The sequence below is a fragment of the Aotus nancymaae genome, unplaced genomic scaffold (genome assembly GCF_030222135.1).
Source record: "Aotus nancymaae isolate 86718 unplaced genomic scaffold, 86718_ANA_hifiasm-v0.15.2.pri h1tg000011l, whole genome shotgun sequence".
In the NCBI taxonomy this organism is placed as follows: Eukaryota; Metazoa; Chordata; class Mammalia; order Primates; family Aotidae; genus Aotus; species Aotus nancymaae.
The window spans coordinates 20510395-20524187 of NW_026988422.1; the positions used below are offsets into that span (position 1 = coordinate 20510395).

Below are 13793 nucleotides of genomic sequence, written 5' to 3' on the forward strand. Positions count from 1 at the left end.
GTATGATGTTAGGGTGGCATACGTCAGAGAATCATGGGTGCAAAAACCCCACACGTGGCCTGCAGTAATAGTGACCTGTGATCAGAATACAACAATGAAAAGTTGTGTCTTATTTGTTTTCAAGTCCAGATTTGATGGAAAAGGAAGGAAAAATGTACTGTCTGTCGAAATGGTAAGTTCTTATAAGGAAATACACAAATATGAAGGCAGAAGCACAATAAAAAAGAAATCTGGGAAAGAAAAAAGGAAAGAACCACAAGTTTTCTCATTGTTGAGTTGATTCAATTCAATAGGCATTTATTCAGGACAAACTATGTGTTCCAAGAACAGGGGATATAAAGATGAATAAGACAATTATCACTTCGATAAACTTTCAGTCTATTCTGGGATACTGACCCAGAAACTGCAATCCAGTAAAATAAGTGTACCTAGGATTCAAAGAAAAAACACTGATGAGAGAGCAAATAATTCAGTCTATAGGGACTTTTACTATACTGCTATAACCTAACTAAAATCCATGAGTTTGGGGCATGATGGCTCATGTCTGTAATCCTCGTACTTTGGGAGGCTGAGGTGGGAAGATCACTTGTGCCCAGGAGTTTGAGACCAGCCCAGGCACTATAGGGATACCCTTGTCTCTTAAAAAAATATTTTTTTCATGAGAAAACATCACAGGGAAGGTGACTTTTAAGCTGGTCTAAAAAGATGAGTAGGTGTTCCCCAGCTAGAGGAGGGCATTCCAGGAAGAAAGAACAGATTATAAAGTCAATCCCAGAAGTAAAACAAAATACGTGGCATATTCTGATACAGAGAACACCTTGTTGTAGGTGAATCAAAAGGAGCACCAGACAAGAGGCAGGTGAGTCAGGCTGGGGACAGCTTATGAAGTCAGCGGAGTCAACAGTGCCTCTCAAGTGTGGTCATGAACTCAGCCTGGTCTTCAAACTGTTTGTTACTGGTCCATGCTGGAATAAGGACAGAAACTGTGAGGGTTTAGACATTTTCATAGCAATTTCACAGAGAAACTATGGCCTTTGAACTAACAAAAATTCTGGGTTTGTATATTTTTAAATCTGTATGGGTTTTTTATTTCATTTTCCTAGCGTAGGTCTGTGATGAATTGAGGGGAAAAAGCTAGTTCTTCACCACATAGTTTGAGAAACACTGAGCTTGAGGTTAACGCTTTCCTAATAAAGCTACTAAAATGAACAGAAGCATAATTTTATGCTCTGGACACAAAGTGTCAAGTTGATCTTAAGCAGACACTATTGGTTGTCTTCCATAGCTATTTCCCCTTTTGCTTTAGTTTATGCAACTCTAATTTTGCTTGTGCAATATGTTAAGGAAGGTGGGTTCCTCCCCAAGTTGCCATAGCCTGAACTAAGATTGGTTGAAGCCAAGCACAGTATCTATTCCCCTTGTTAGTGACTGGCACAAGAGTAGGCATGTGACCAATGAGATGGAAGAGAAAGTAAGTAGGGGAGCTTCTGGGAAAAAGGATATTCCCTGATAGACAGCAAGCCTACCTTTCATCCAGGCTTGAATAGTTGTGTGATGACGTAATACTTGAAGTTACCATAGTCATGAGATATGATAGGCCTAAGGATGAGAAGGATAAAGAGCAGAAAAATAGAACAAGCCTAGGTTGGTTTATTTTTTTAAGACAGGGCCTTGCTCTGTCAGCCAGGCTGGAATGCAGTGGCGCAATCACGGCTCACTGCAGCCTCAGTCTCCTGGGCTCAACACCTCAGCCTCCCAAGTAACTGAAACTACAGACATGTAACTGTAGAGACAGGTTCTCACTGTGTCTCTACATTTTCTGTAGACAGGTTCTCACTGTGTTGCCCAGGCCAGTCTTGAACTCCAAGACTCAAGCAATCTTCTAGCCTCAGTCTCCCAAAGTGCTGGGATTACAGGCATGAGCCACCACACCCAGCCAAGGCTAAATTCTTGAAAGCACCACTGAGCCACTGTCTTAAACCTGGAGGTTTTAATCTCCAAACTTCCTAACAGGGAGACAAATTACTCTTCTGTATCTGTTGTGTCAGTATAGTTGGGTATTCTAGTGCTTGCAGTTGAAAGCATACTAATTCAGATCTCCCTAAGGACAACTCTTCAGAGAACAGTTCTCTGAACATCTGTTAATTGTCTTATTCTATAAAAACTGAACATCGGAATTATTATGCTCTACCAATAATTTTCTCTCTAAATTTTGAGTCAACTATGAGAAGAATTCCTCCTATAAACTCAATTTGACTGTTTAGGGTGACCTGTTAGGTGAACAAGATTAGTGGAAAACCGTCTATTCAATATCCATATACCTCTTCCTCAACTGTGACAGAATCTGTTTTGTCCAGATATCTAACCTACACACGGATCTAAGGAGAGTGGGGCAGGGCAGGGGGGTGGGGGTGGGGAGAGATCTTGTGTAAGCCAATCAGCATAAGGTATTCTGTTGATAACTATTACTGGTCCATAAAAATACATATAACCTTATTTGATTCAATCAGACCTTAAAAAAAGGGACTAAGAGTCTATGCCCAGGGAATGATTTCTCTCTTCTGCTGGACTTGAACAAGAAAGCACATGACCGGCTTCATCAGTCCTGGACGAGAAAGCTCTGAGATGAAAATAACTTGAGTCTTGGATGAAATCAGTGACCCTGTGATATCACCACATCTAGAGCTGACTCAAACTGGACTTCCAGCTATGTGAGTTTTCCTTATGAGGATTTTCTATTACTTGCTATCAAAAGCACCATAATAGACACAGATGGAATATCTAGCAGTTTTTAAGAGCTAAAGAAATAAATACTAGGCATAATCACAGATGTACCCTGTTTAGAAAACCATCTTGGAATATTCATCATACCACTGAGTATTCAATTTATATTTTTATGGTGTATATACTTATATCCACTAGACTGTAAGCTCTTTGAGGGAAGAGTCTATAACTTACTACTAATCTCCGACTACTCTGTATAGTTGGTATATAGTATGCCCTCAGTAAGTGATAAATCAAACCACCTCTCATCTTAAACAAAGGGTCTGATTCACACATGAATTATCAACAGTAGGGCTGTTCCCTGTAAATAACAGCCCTTCACTAAGTATGCATTAAATGAATTTATAACTACAAACACATGATGTTTATACTGGATAACTAGTACACCAAAGAACACTGGGCTTCAACTCTAATGACCTAGACTCACATCACAGGTTACCAGCTATTGGATCAGGGTGACTTCCTTAACCTCTCTGAGCACCTATACTTACCAGTAAAATAAGGATCATGGTTTTTTCCATCACATCAGAGGTCACATCAGACCTGTGAAAGACACAGTAATCCAAAGATAGGCCTTGCTTAAGGATATGATCCTGTTTTCATCAATCTTCAAGTCTAACATTTCAAGGTTAGACAAAGGGGGGACTAGAGAGAATAGTGTGAATATATCCATGTTGAGTTTAGTCATTATTGTGAAGAGCAAGCGCTTAGCAAAGAGGTGTAGTAGAATGTGGTTGTTACCCACTATGAGACCCAAGTTCTTCATTTTTCAAGTTACTATGGTAACATCTCTTACCATTATTACCGAAATGCTGCACATCATCTTTGGGAAGGCTTAAGCACTAGGAAAGGGTGGGCAGAGGGTCTTGTGAGACATACTTTTAACTGCTGCAGAGGTCAAAAAGGGTGCTTTTAGTTCCTTTACAAATCAGGCAAACATACCAAACTGGCAAGTTTTAAAAAATTGTGTTGCTCAGAGATTACGGAAATCAGTGCTCTCAGATACTAAGGTGCAAATGGATATATTTTTTCTAGAAATCATTTGAGGGCAGTCCTCACCCAAAGCCTTGAAAACATGCATGGTCTCTGGCCCAACCTTAGCTGAGTGATTAGTAAAGGATGCTTGTAAAGACTCTTCCTAAGGAGACTTCTATTGTACTATTATTACAGAGTAGCCAAAAGAAAAAAGTAAAAGGTGTGTATACACACACACACGGGGGATGAGGGGGAGAGAGAGAGAGAGAAAGAGGGAGGGAGGGAAAGAGGGAGGTATGAGAATGTCATCGAAGAGAGGTCCTATTGTAGACTGGTGGGATTTCAGGTGATTTCTTCCTTATTATGTTTCCATTAAACCAACCAACAAAATAAAACAAACAAAAACTCAGAATTTAGGTTATCTGACATATATCCTGTTCCAGACTGAGACCAAATTCCTAGAATGGCATCTGACATACAGAAGGCACTCTATATAAAGTATTTGTTTAATGAATAAATGTACAAATGTGCAAAAAAAAAAATAGGGTATTGGTTAAATTATGGTAAGTCACAGAATGAATTTACATATAGTCAATACAAATGACACTGTAGACAGACCTATACTCATTGATGGTAAAATACATTAGGAGAAAAACATGATAATGTTATAACCTCATTAAAAATATGTAGCATAATTTTTATTTAAAAAAATGTGTAAATGTATAGGAAAAGTCTGGACTAGTATATATTAGAAATTAACAATGGGTGATAAGGTTGTTGATTTTTTGTTTTCTTTTTTGTAATTCCAGTACATATTCAAGCAGAGTTTGGATAACCACCTGCCAAAGATCTGTACTGGGTGGGAAGTTAGTTCATACCTGTCTTAATTGTCCAAGATTCTATTCTTCACCTAGATTATCTCTGTAAACCATAAAGTGCTTACTAAAAGTATTATATCCAAATAAATATTCAGTGCTAACTACTGTGCCAAAGGTTTTATATACATAATTTTTAATTAGTACTTACAATCTTGGAAGTTAGGTATTACTTCTATACCTGTTTTTGTTTTTGTTTTTGTTTTCAGCTGAGAAAAGCAGACCCAAAGAAGCTACGCCTTGCTTGAGGTCACACAGCCAGCTGTTGAACCTAAGTCTGTCATACATCAAAGCCATGCTCTTAATGAATTAGGAAAGAATATTAAGGAATCCTCTGATTCAGCTCCTTATTTTATAAAGGAGGAACTTTTCCTGTCAGACAATGACACATGAACTTTACACATCCTCTTAGTTATGTTCTCAATATCTTTTGTTCTTGAGATTTTTAGACTTCAAATGTACTTAGAAGCAGAATATGACCAATTACTACATTACCCATAACCAGCTAAGAGGATGACAAGGTTGCTATACTAAGGAAATCACACTCTGTTCAACTCCAGACATCACCATGGCATAGCATTGAGCTGTTTGATTAATGACTTTTAGTACCAATTCAGCTTCTTGTCTAAGCCAGCTTCTAAATAATGAGACAACTGTCTACCCTGTAGGCACTACACTTAAGATCCTAGTCTATTCTAAAATGTAACTAGCCATGTACAGATTCATAATGCCAAACAGTTGAGATCTTCCAAGCCAAATAACCCTAATTTGGTCCAAAATTTAAACTAACTTTTCCAAAAGACAGCTAGTAAGGAATAACAATAATGGTTTAAACATTAAGACTAAAGGCTTGTTGAGTTCTTGCTTTTAAGAAAGTTAAAAAAAAAAAGTGTTGAATGAGATGATATGGCTACCATACTGATTCTGATTTGGTAAAGGGTTATTCATTTTTACTTCTATGCACCTAATTTTGGAGATTTCTTTTTTTTTTTTTTCTTTTGAGATGGAGTTTCGCTCTTGTTAGCCAGGCTGGAGTGCAATGGTGCGATCTTGGCTCACTGCAACCTCCGCCTCCTGGGTTCAAGCAATTCTCCTGCCTCAGCCTCCTGAGTAGCTGGGACTACAGGCACGCGCCACCATGCCCAGCTAATTTTTTAAATATTTTTAGTAGAGACGGGGTTTCACTTTGTTGACCAGGATGGTTTCGATCTTTTGACCTCGTGATCCACCCGCCTTGGCCTCTCAAAGTGCTGGGATCATAGGCGTGAGCCACCATGCCCGGCTAATTTTGGAGATTTCATTGGCTGAGATCAGTATCTGCTTTCTCCTGACAACAGATACCGAGTTCCCAGAATGACATAGTAATAAGAACATAAGAACCTTATGTTACAAGATTTGTTGGATATATATCGTTTACGGGGTGGGGGGAAGCCACTTGAGCAAATGAGGAACACAAAATAGAAACACAACTTAAGATCTTTCACTAGTAATATTTTACTTTCTTTTTAAAATAAATTATAAATACTTTTTCCACATATCAAAGTTCATCAAAGAACTCCCAAAATTAATCTTCTTCATTCTTCAGGAATTATTTATTCACACACCAGACCACCTACAGAAAAAGATTCATTTTAGAAAGTCAGATTTCAAACATCATGCAGATCTATGGAGTTAGGGAATTAAGACCACTAGAAATGAATGCCTCACATAAGTAATTAACTAATTGCCCTAATTATTCCAAATCAGTCATAAAATTCAAAATCAACATTTTAAAATTCTAGGTTTGCCGAACTAAAAACATCACTGAGACTATTCAATTCACGATATTGTTTACTCTTTAGAAATTTTTGAAGTAAAAACACACTCTCTTTGTGTGTGTATATGTGTATGTGTATATAAAATACAGGTGTGTGTGTGAGATACATATATTTCTCAAAAATATCTTCCAGAAAAGTCTAAAGCAGTTATTTTTACAGATATTTAAGAGACAAGACTTGCAAACCCCTCTTTGCTGATTCAAGTATGCCTGGCGAAGATCCACAAAGTAGAAGGCAGAAGGTCAGCTCAGTATACAAGGCACTTCCTGTGGAAAGTTACTTAATCCCAAAGGCAAAATAAGGGCAACTCTTTTAAAAATCAGTTGGAAAAATCTAAAAGGGAAAGTAGCAGAGATACGGTTGCTGATCTAGTCAGGCTTCTCACACTGCTCCCAGTGCCTATCCCAGAAGATTGAGAACAATGCTAGGCACGTAATTAAATTGGGGTAGCTAACTCTTCAAGTCTAATGCAAATACCTCCCTCATTTAGCTGGTCACTCCATTTGGTTTAGATAAAGAGAAACCACATCAACATACAAACTTCTAAACTCTCTCTTTCCTAAAAGGCTCAAAGGAAGAATACACTTTCAGAAAAGTTTAGATGGAAAAGATAACCAACAATGAAGCTATTCAACCTTTCAATGATAGCAGTCCGTAGCGCTGTTAACCACTTTTGCTACTGACTACATATCAAAAGGGGCTAGCTATGTGGTGGAAGACCCTGGATGTAAACCTGTTTGGTTATATCTCTGGATGTAATGTCCTTGACCGGAGGGATAATCTTTCTCCTCTAGGCATTTTCCAGGGTCTTTTTTTATTGAATTAATAAATGTTTGAATGGCAGAAATTACTCTTTCTGGATTATCTTGAGATCATATTTTCATACATAATCAGTTGTGTGTGTGTAAAATTCAGCACATTTTTAAGCATATAACTGTTAAGTTGTTAAACTTAACATTGAGTGTCACCACTACTCAGTACTAGTCCTTTAATTTCTTTCAATGACTTCAGTCTCCAAAATGGGTTCTTCAGGCTTCTTCGACTCCCAAAGGCAGAAAGACAGTAACCATCTATTTCCTCTTTATATTTCTAATGAGGTTCTAGGTTCTACTTTCTCTTTTCAGCAAAAGAAGCAGTCATAAAATAGAAAAAAATTGTCTAGAATCACCACCATACCTATTTTTTCTTGAGTTTTCAAGTCTCTGCCTTTGCTACTACTAAATTTTCAGATAATTTACACCTAGCATTATTCCTGCTATTCATCTTCAAACTTAGGCCAGTGGTTATTAGAGAGGAGCCCACTTGAAAATCGTCTAGGAGTTTCTCAGTCAATAGGTGCAGACCAAGACCCAAGTCGTGAATTTTGGAAAACCTTCTTCAGCTAATTCTGAGATGCACCTCTGGGTAAGAATCACTGGATGAATATAGCCTAGTTTCATATTAAGTATAAAAAAATGTGTAATAGACTTTATTCCCCATTTACTGCACTTGAGGTACAATTAAGATCTACTTAGGAATAACATTAAAATCTACAAAGGTTTTTTAATTAAGGAACTTTCATGATCATTACCAGAAAGATCTAAGTTCACAAAATATTTTCCTTTAAAGCTATTCTCAAAAAAACATGATCTAACAGTCTAAGAAATACCAACTGAGGTTATCATATAGCAATGCAGACAGCTGTATTGGATTTCACCCTCCAGCCAATGGCCTGTTTACTGGGTTATATGCAACTGTACATTTCAGTAACAGGTCTTTCTAATTAGCATTCATAATGAGGTTTTAAGATTGAAGATCAAGATTATGTGCAATCCTAAAAATGAATATGTTGGCACTAAACTCTCATTAAGTACAGGTGAAGTGTAAAGTGCCTATGATTTGGAGAATATAAAAGATCTGAACTCTAATTTAATTCCACCACTATCCATTAACTTGAGCAAGTCTTTTTTGACTTCACTGTGCCTCCACTTTGCCATGGAGGTTGGGGAAACAGGACACCTGGGACCAATGAAGATCCGAACACCCAGTCCTGTTCCAAAAACATTATTACACTGAAAATGGAAAACATGGCAGTTTGAATTCTTAGAAAGGTCCTATATGGATTCAGATTATTATTCTTGTAACTAGGATTCAAAAACACATAATCAAGTCATATACTTAACAGACCTCAACTGAACTATTGTTTTGGTTTTTACAGATGATTTATTTTACATTTAATCATCACAACAACTCTATGAAGTAGTTTGGGCATGTATTATTACCTCCATTTTATGGATGAGGAAACCAACGTACAGAAAGTTAAGGACCTGCTCAAGACCACACAATCAGTTAAACAGTAGATTTTCTAAGTCTAAAGCTTTTGCATTTTCTTTTACACACAAGTGAAGTACAGACATCATTCTTACTCTGCCCCAATAACATAAAGAAAACTATGATATCATATGGTACTTTTGAATATATGCCACTTATAACAATTGTACCACCTTTGTGGTTCAGATGAAGTCCAAGATAAGCTTTTGACATTCCTGAAATTAGCACTTCTTTCTTTTTTTTAATTATCCCTTTTTATCAAAGCAGGTTCAGCACAAGCCTATAGCTTACACAACTAACTAGGGAGTTAGATTATGAACAAGGAAACCATGTACAAATTTTGAGGTTGCATCTTTAAAAATAGTTAATAAAGTACACTTATACTTTTTAAGAATACACTCCCCTTCAAATTTACTTATTTTCCAAAATGGTTCATTATGGGATTTCTTTAACCATCTAGTCTAAAAGCTACTTAAGTACATCATATACACAACAGAAGATATACCATACTATATATAGAATCACAAAATGTATTATGGTTCTCTTTTTATAAATAATAAGTGAAATTCAGAGGATTAATGTCTTGATGAAGCTAAATGTAGCTGAAGTGAAAAACATGCTAAACTAAACATCAGGAGAATAAAAATAAAGCCCTCAGGACTTTCAGCCTAGACTGTTTTCCATTACACAGTAACTTCTTATCAGCTTGTGACAAGTTCCTTATCCCTCCTTTTTTATAGCTCAATGAGGAAGACCAGCCATATGCGAAATTCCAAAGAGGCAGGAAAGAGGTGCAAGGGAAAGAAGCCAAGGTCTCCAGTACTAATACACTGGCATGTGGCTTTGGCATTATCTCTCAGCTATTATTAAGTTAAAAGTGGTAGTGTGGTGTGGAAGTTAGGGTAGAGGCAAAAAGCAGAGTCAGCCTAGAAACTGAGGCTCCAGTTCTGCTACTGCTCAACCCACCTTGGGGGTCATTTCATAACCATAAGCCTTAATTTCCTCATTTATTCATTCACTTAATTAACAACCCTCCTCTGGGCACCTATTATGAGCCAGGCACTGTTATAGGTGGTGGGGATATGACAATAAATGAAATAGAAAATTCTTACTTTCTCAGAGCTTACATTCTAGCTGCCATGAAGCAACACAGATGATTAAAAATATAATAATATCTAGGTGGCAGTGTATAGAACAGAGTAGCCACTAGCTACATGTGGCTATTAAAATTTTTAAAAACCAAAAACTCAGTACCCCAGTCTCACCAGCCTCAGTCTCACCAGCCACAATTCAAGTGCTCAGCAGCCACATATGGCTAGTGGCTACCAGACTGGCACGTGCAGATACAGAACATTTCCATCTTCACAGAAAGTTCTGTTGGGACAGCACCATGAGAGAGTGATGGGGAACGGATGCTAATTTATATGGGGTGTTGACGGAAAGCCTCTCTAAAAAGGAGACTTTTGAAGCGACCTGAGCAAAGAGTGTGTGTGGGTGTAATGTAAGCTAAGTTGACAACTGAAGAAACTGAAGAAAGAGCTTCCAAACAAAAGGATATCATTTATTTGTGGAATTGTTGGACACATATCACTTAAGGTCCCTTTCAGCACTTAAATTTGGATTCAGACTTCCAAGTTCTTTTAAAAAATGGCCTGAAGCTTTAGTTTTATTAGAACAAAGCATGGCACAAAAGAAATAACTACAATTCCATTTTCATTTTTCAGAAAGCAATACTTCCATGGGAAACCTACTCGCTATTTAAAAGGCACAGTGGCTCATGCCTTCAATCCCAGTACTTTGGGAGACCAAGGCAGGAGGATTGCTTGAGTCCAGGAGGTTGAGACCAGCCTGGGCAACATGGTGAAACCCCATCTCTAAAACACAATACAAAAAATTAGCCACGAATGGTGGCCCACATCTGTAGTCCCAGCTACTCAGGAGGCTGAGGAGGTGGGAGGATCACCTGAGCCCGGGAGGTTGAGGCTGCAGTGAGCTGTGATTGTGCCTCGTCACCCCAGCCTGGATAACAGAGTGAGACCTTGTCTCAAAACAAACAAACAAACAAAACAAAAAACACGAAGCATTTACTGATGTCCCACAATATTAGAAACAAGACAGTATTTTTCTTTAAGTTCCTTCAGTCAATTTTCCTAAAGCTGTAAGACCTAAAGGCTTTTGTCAAACACTTTCTTGAAAGCTAAATTCTTCCCAATCTGCTAAATGCCTCCCAATTTACTGACACAATTTACTCCCTTCAAACTGAAAAATCATGTTTTTTTTTAAATTGATACTTAAGCATTTTATATTAACCAGGTGAACTACCTTTCAAATAGAATACAGCCTGACTGCTGCTAAATCTGTAAAGCAATACACAAATTTGAAGCAAGAAGCTTACCGTTTCATATTTTAAATCCTAGGGCTCTCATGCATTCCTTGTGGGCCTCAATTAGATGTCCACAGTGTTCTTCTCCTTTCTCGATGATACTATAAAACAAAATGTACTTGTTATCTAAAGAGACATTAAGCATATTATTAAGTATGTATGATAGTGATAGGGAGTGAGACAAAACATGTGTATAATGGAATGTAGCTGGAGTTAAAACAAATGCTATTACATCAAACAGCTTTGTTTTTATTTGATCTTATGATATTTCCATGCCTATGAAGGCATTCCACAGATAAGTAATTTTGGGGGGGAAATCCGATAAGAAATAATCACGCATATCAAATATTGCCTCTAGTCAACATCCACAGAATAACATTGCTTTATAAAGAAATAAACTGACTGAATAAAGTATTTATGCTAAATGAAGGGCAGAGAGAACAGCTCAATTTTTTTGATTACCACAAAGAAATTAACTTTCTGATTCTGCCCTACATTCAAATACTACAAAATAAATCTACTTCTAATGACAAGACATCCAAAAACATAAACATCAAAAAGCTCTGGTAACCAGGAGACCAAGATGAGACCCCTCATGATGATCAAAGAACATTTTACTTGTAAAATTCACAAAGTAAAGACTAGGACTACACAACTTTATTTCTAGGGCCTGAAAATGTGATTTAGCAAATAATCAAATTAAGCCAAATTCAATAACAAGTAAAAACTGACTCCTGGCTATGGACATCTGGGAAGAACCCACGTTGTCTGAGGCAATTGAGGCAAAAGAAATTTAAAGAAGGGAATAGGTTGTCCTTCCATGGAAACTCTCTACCCATCCTTCAATAGCTCAAGAGCTGCCTGCAAATGGGAGATTGAGATAGTGAGCTCCTTATGAAGATAATAGCCAGCATTCATTGTTCATTTATTGCTATATATACTGTGCTAGGCACTTGGGATGGCTTATATCATTAACCCTTACAATAATACTGGAGAGGGTTTCTTTTACTAGAGCCATTTTATAGACACGAGGCTCAAGGTCACCAAGTTAGTGGATCAAGATTCAAATCCTGACTGTGGATCCCAGGCTCTTAATCATACTGCCATACTATTCAAGGTTCAGTAGCACTTACTGTTACCACTGGAACAATTTGTTCAGACTGCAGTCTTTCAATTCTCCCTTCACAGTATTATTTACAAAGTACTGAGGATTAATAAAAGCACTGAGCTCCTACACTCTTATTATCTCATTATAGGACTTATTTCTTTCTTCTATCTACTACTTTGGAAGACAAAAGGGGCTAGAGGAAGAGATGCACATTCAGGTTATGAGACGACGTACTCTAATGAGGTTAAAAATTGAGCTGTTCTCTGTGCCCTTCATTTAGAATAAATATATTATTCAGCCAGTTTATTTCTTTATAGAGCAATGTTATTCCTTGGAAATTTACCATAATGAGATATAAAACGAGAACAAACCTTTTGTGGATTGCCAATCTAGATAACTATTCTCAGTACTATGTCCCCTGCGCCGTAGACTGGTTGATTTTCAACTTTTAGTTGCCTTAAAAGGGCTTAAGGAGAACTCTTCAGAACTGTAACGAATGTACCCTGTGTCCTACTGTCTCTAAATTTTGGGAGAAAGCCTTAGAAATTACCAGAAAACCTTTACTGTTTGGTCTTAACAAATCTTCTATCATAGCCCTCACCACGTGGCACGTAAGTCATTGGTGTTATGTCTCCATTAATTAAGCTCCTTTGTATCAGGATCCATCTTTATCCACAGACACTTTCGGACCTAACGCAGTGCTTAACCCGTAACAGATACTCAAAAAACATTTGTAGGAAGGAAAGAATGGTTGAAACTAGCCGTTCTCCTCTCTCTTCATCGTTTCCAGGAACTAAGCTATGGGATAAGTCAACACAAAGCCGACCACGAAAACCTACAGGGCCCAGTAGCTATCTCCAGAGCTCCGCAATGAAAGGAGGGATGAGGAGGGTGGACGGAAGAGGGCAGAGGGCAGAGGGCGTAGGGCAGAGGCACAGAAAGGCACAGGCCGCGGGCCCGGGGCTCGTCGGCTGTGCCCTCCCCGCTGCGCACTGACCACGCATCGCGCGCCTTCTTGGTCTCCGGGCAGGCGCAGCAGGGCTTCAGCGGCTTCTTCTCCTGAGACTCAGGCGGGGCAGGGTTTGAGTCGACCAGACCCGGCATCTTTCGCGCCAAAAGCAGCTACGAGCGCAGATAGCCAAATCTACGCCAGCCTCTGTTAAAGCCGATTAGTCGCAGGCACTTCCGGCAGTCGCTCTAAAAACGACAGGAAGTCCTGCCTCTCTCTGACAGGTGGGGATTTACAAAGAGCGCTTGCGCAGAAGAGACAAAATTAGGGCCTTAACGCGATGGTGCCTCTTCGGCGCATGCGCAAGAAGGCCCGCTGAAAGGTCACCTGGACTGTAGTATTTACACTCTGGAACTCTAGGTCACAGAGTATTTGTTAAATCAACTTGGGGACGGCTCATGAAAAATGAAAGCAGCAAGACAACAAAGAGATCTCGTAACACCCCCTCCTCCCCTCCCAATATCGAAACGGAAGCCCAAGATGGTGAAATGATTTATTCAAGCCTAACAGGAGAAACCACAAGTGAAAGCCA

At 38.5% G+C, this 13793-nt stretch overlaps 1 protein-coding gene across 6 annotated transcripts; it reads right to left on the minus strand.

Annotated features, from left to right (window-relative positions):
- Window positions 1-280: 280 nt before the first annotated feature.
- Window positions 281-13456, minus strand: LOC105725020 (cytochrome c oxidase copper chaperone). 6 transcript variants are annotated; one of them, XR_001109183.3, is made up of 5 exons: window positions 13250-13456; window positions 11157-11245; window positions 3276-3327; window positions 1527-1599; window positions 281-428 (listed from the first exon to the last, which is right to left on the minus strand). XR_001109183.3 is itself a non-coding variant. In XM_012463937.2 (3 exons), exons 1-2 carry the CDS (start codon window positions 13354-13356, stop codon window positions 11161-11163), a joined length of 192 nt encoding a protein of 63 aa, XP_012319360.1. In that variant the 5' UTR covers window positions 13357-13453; the 3' UTR covers window positions 6105-6246; window positions 11157-11160. The 6 variants fall into 6 exon arrangements, 1 of the variants encoding a protein (XP_012319360.1); XR_001109181.3 differs by having other exon boundaries at window positions 281-965; XR_001109182.3 differs by lacking the exon at window positions 3276-3327.
- Window positions 13457-13793: the final 337 nt, after the last annotated feature.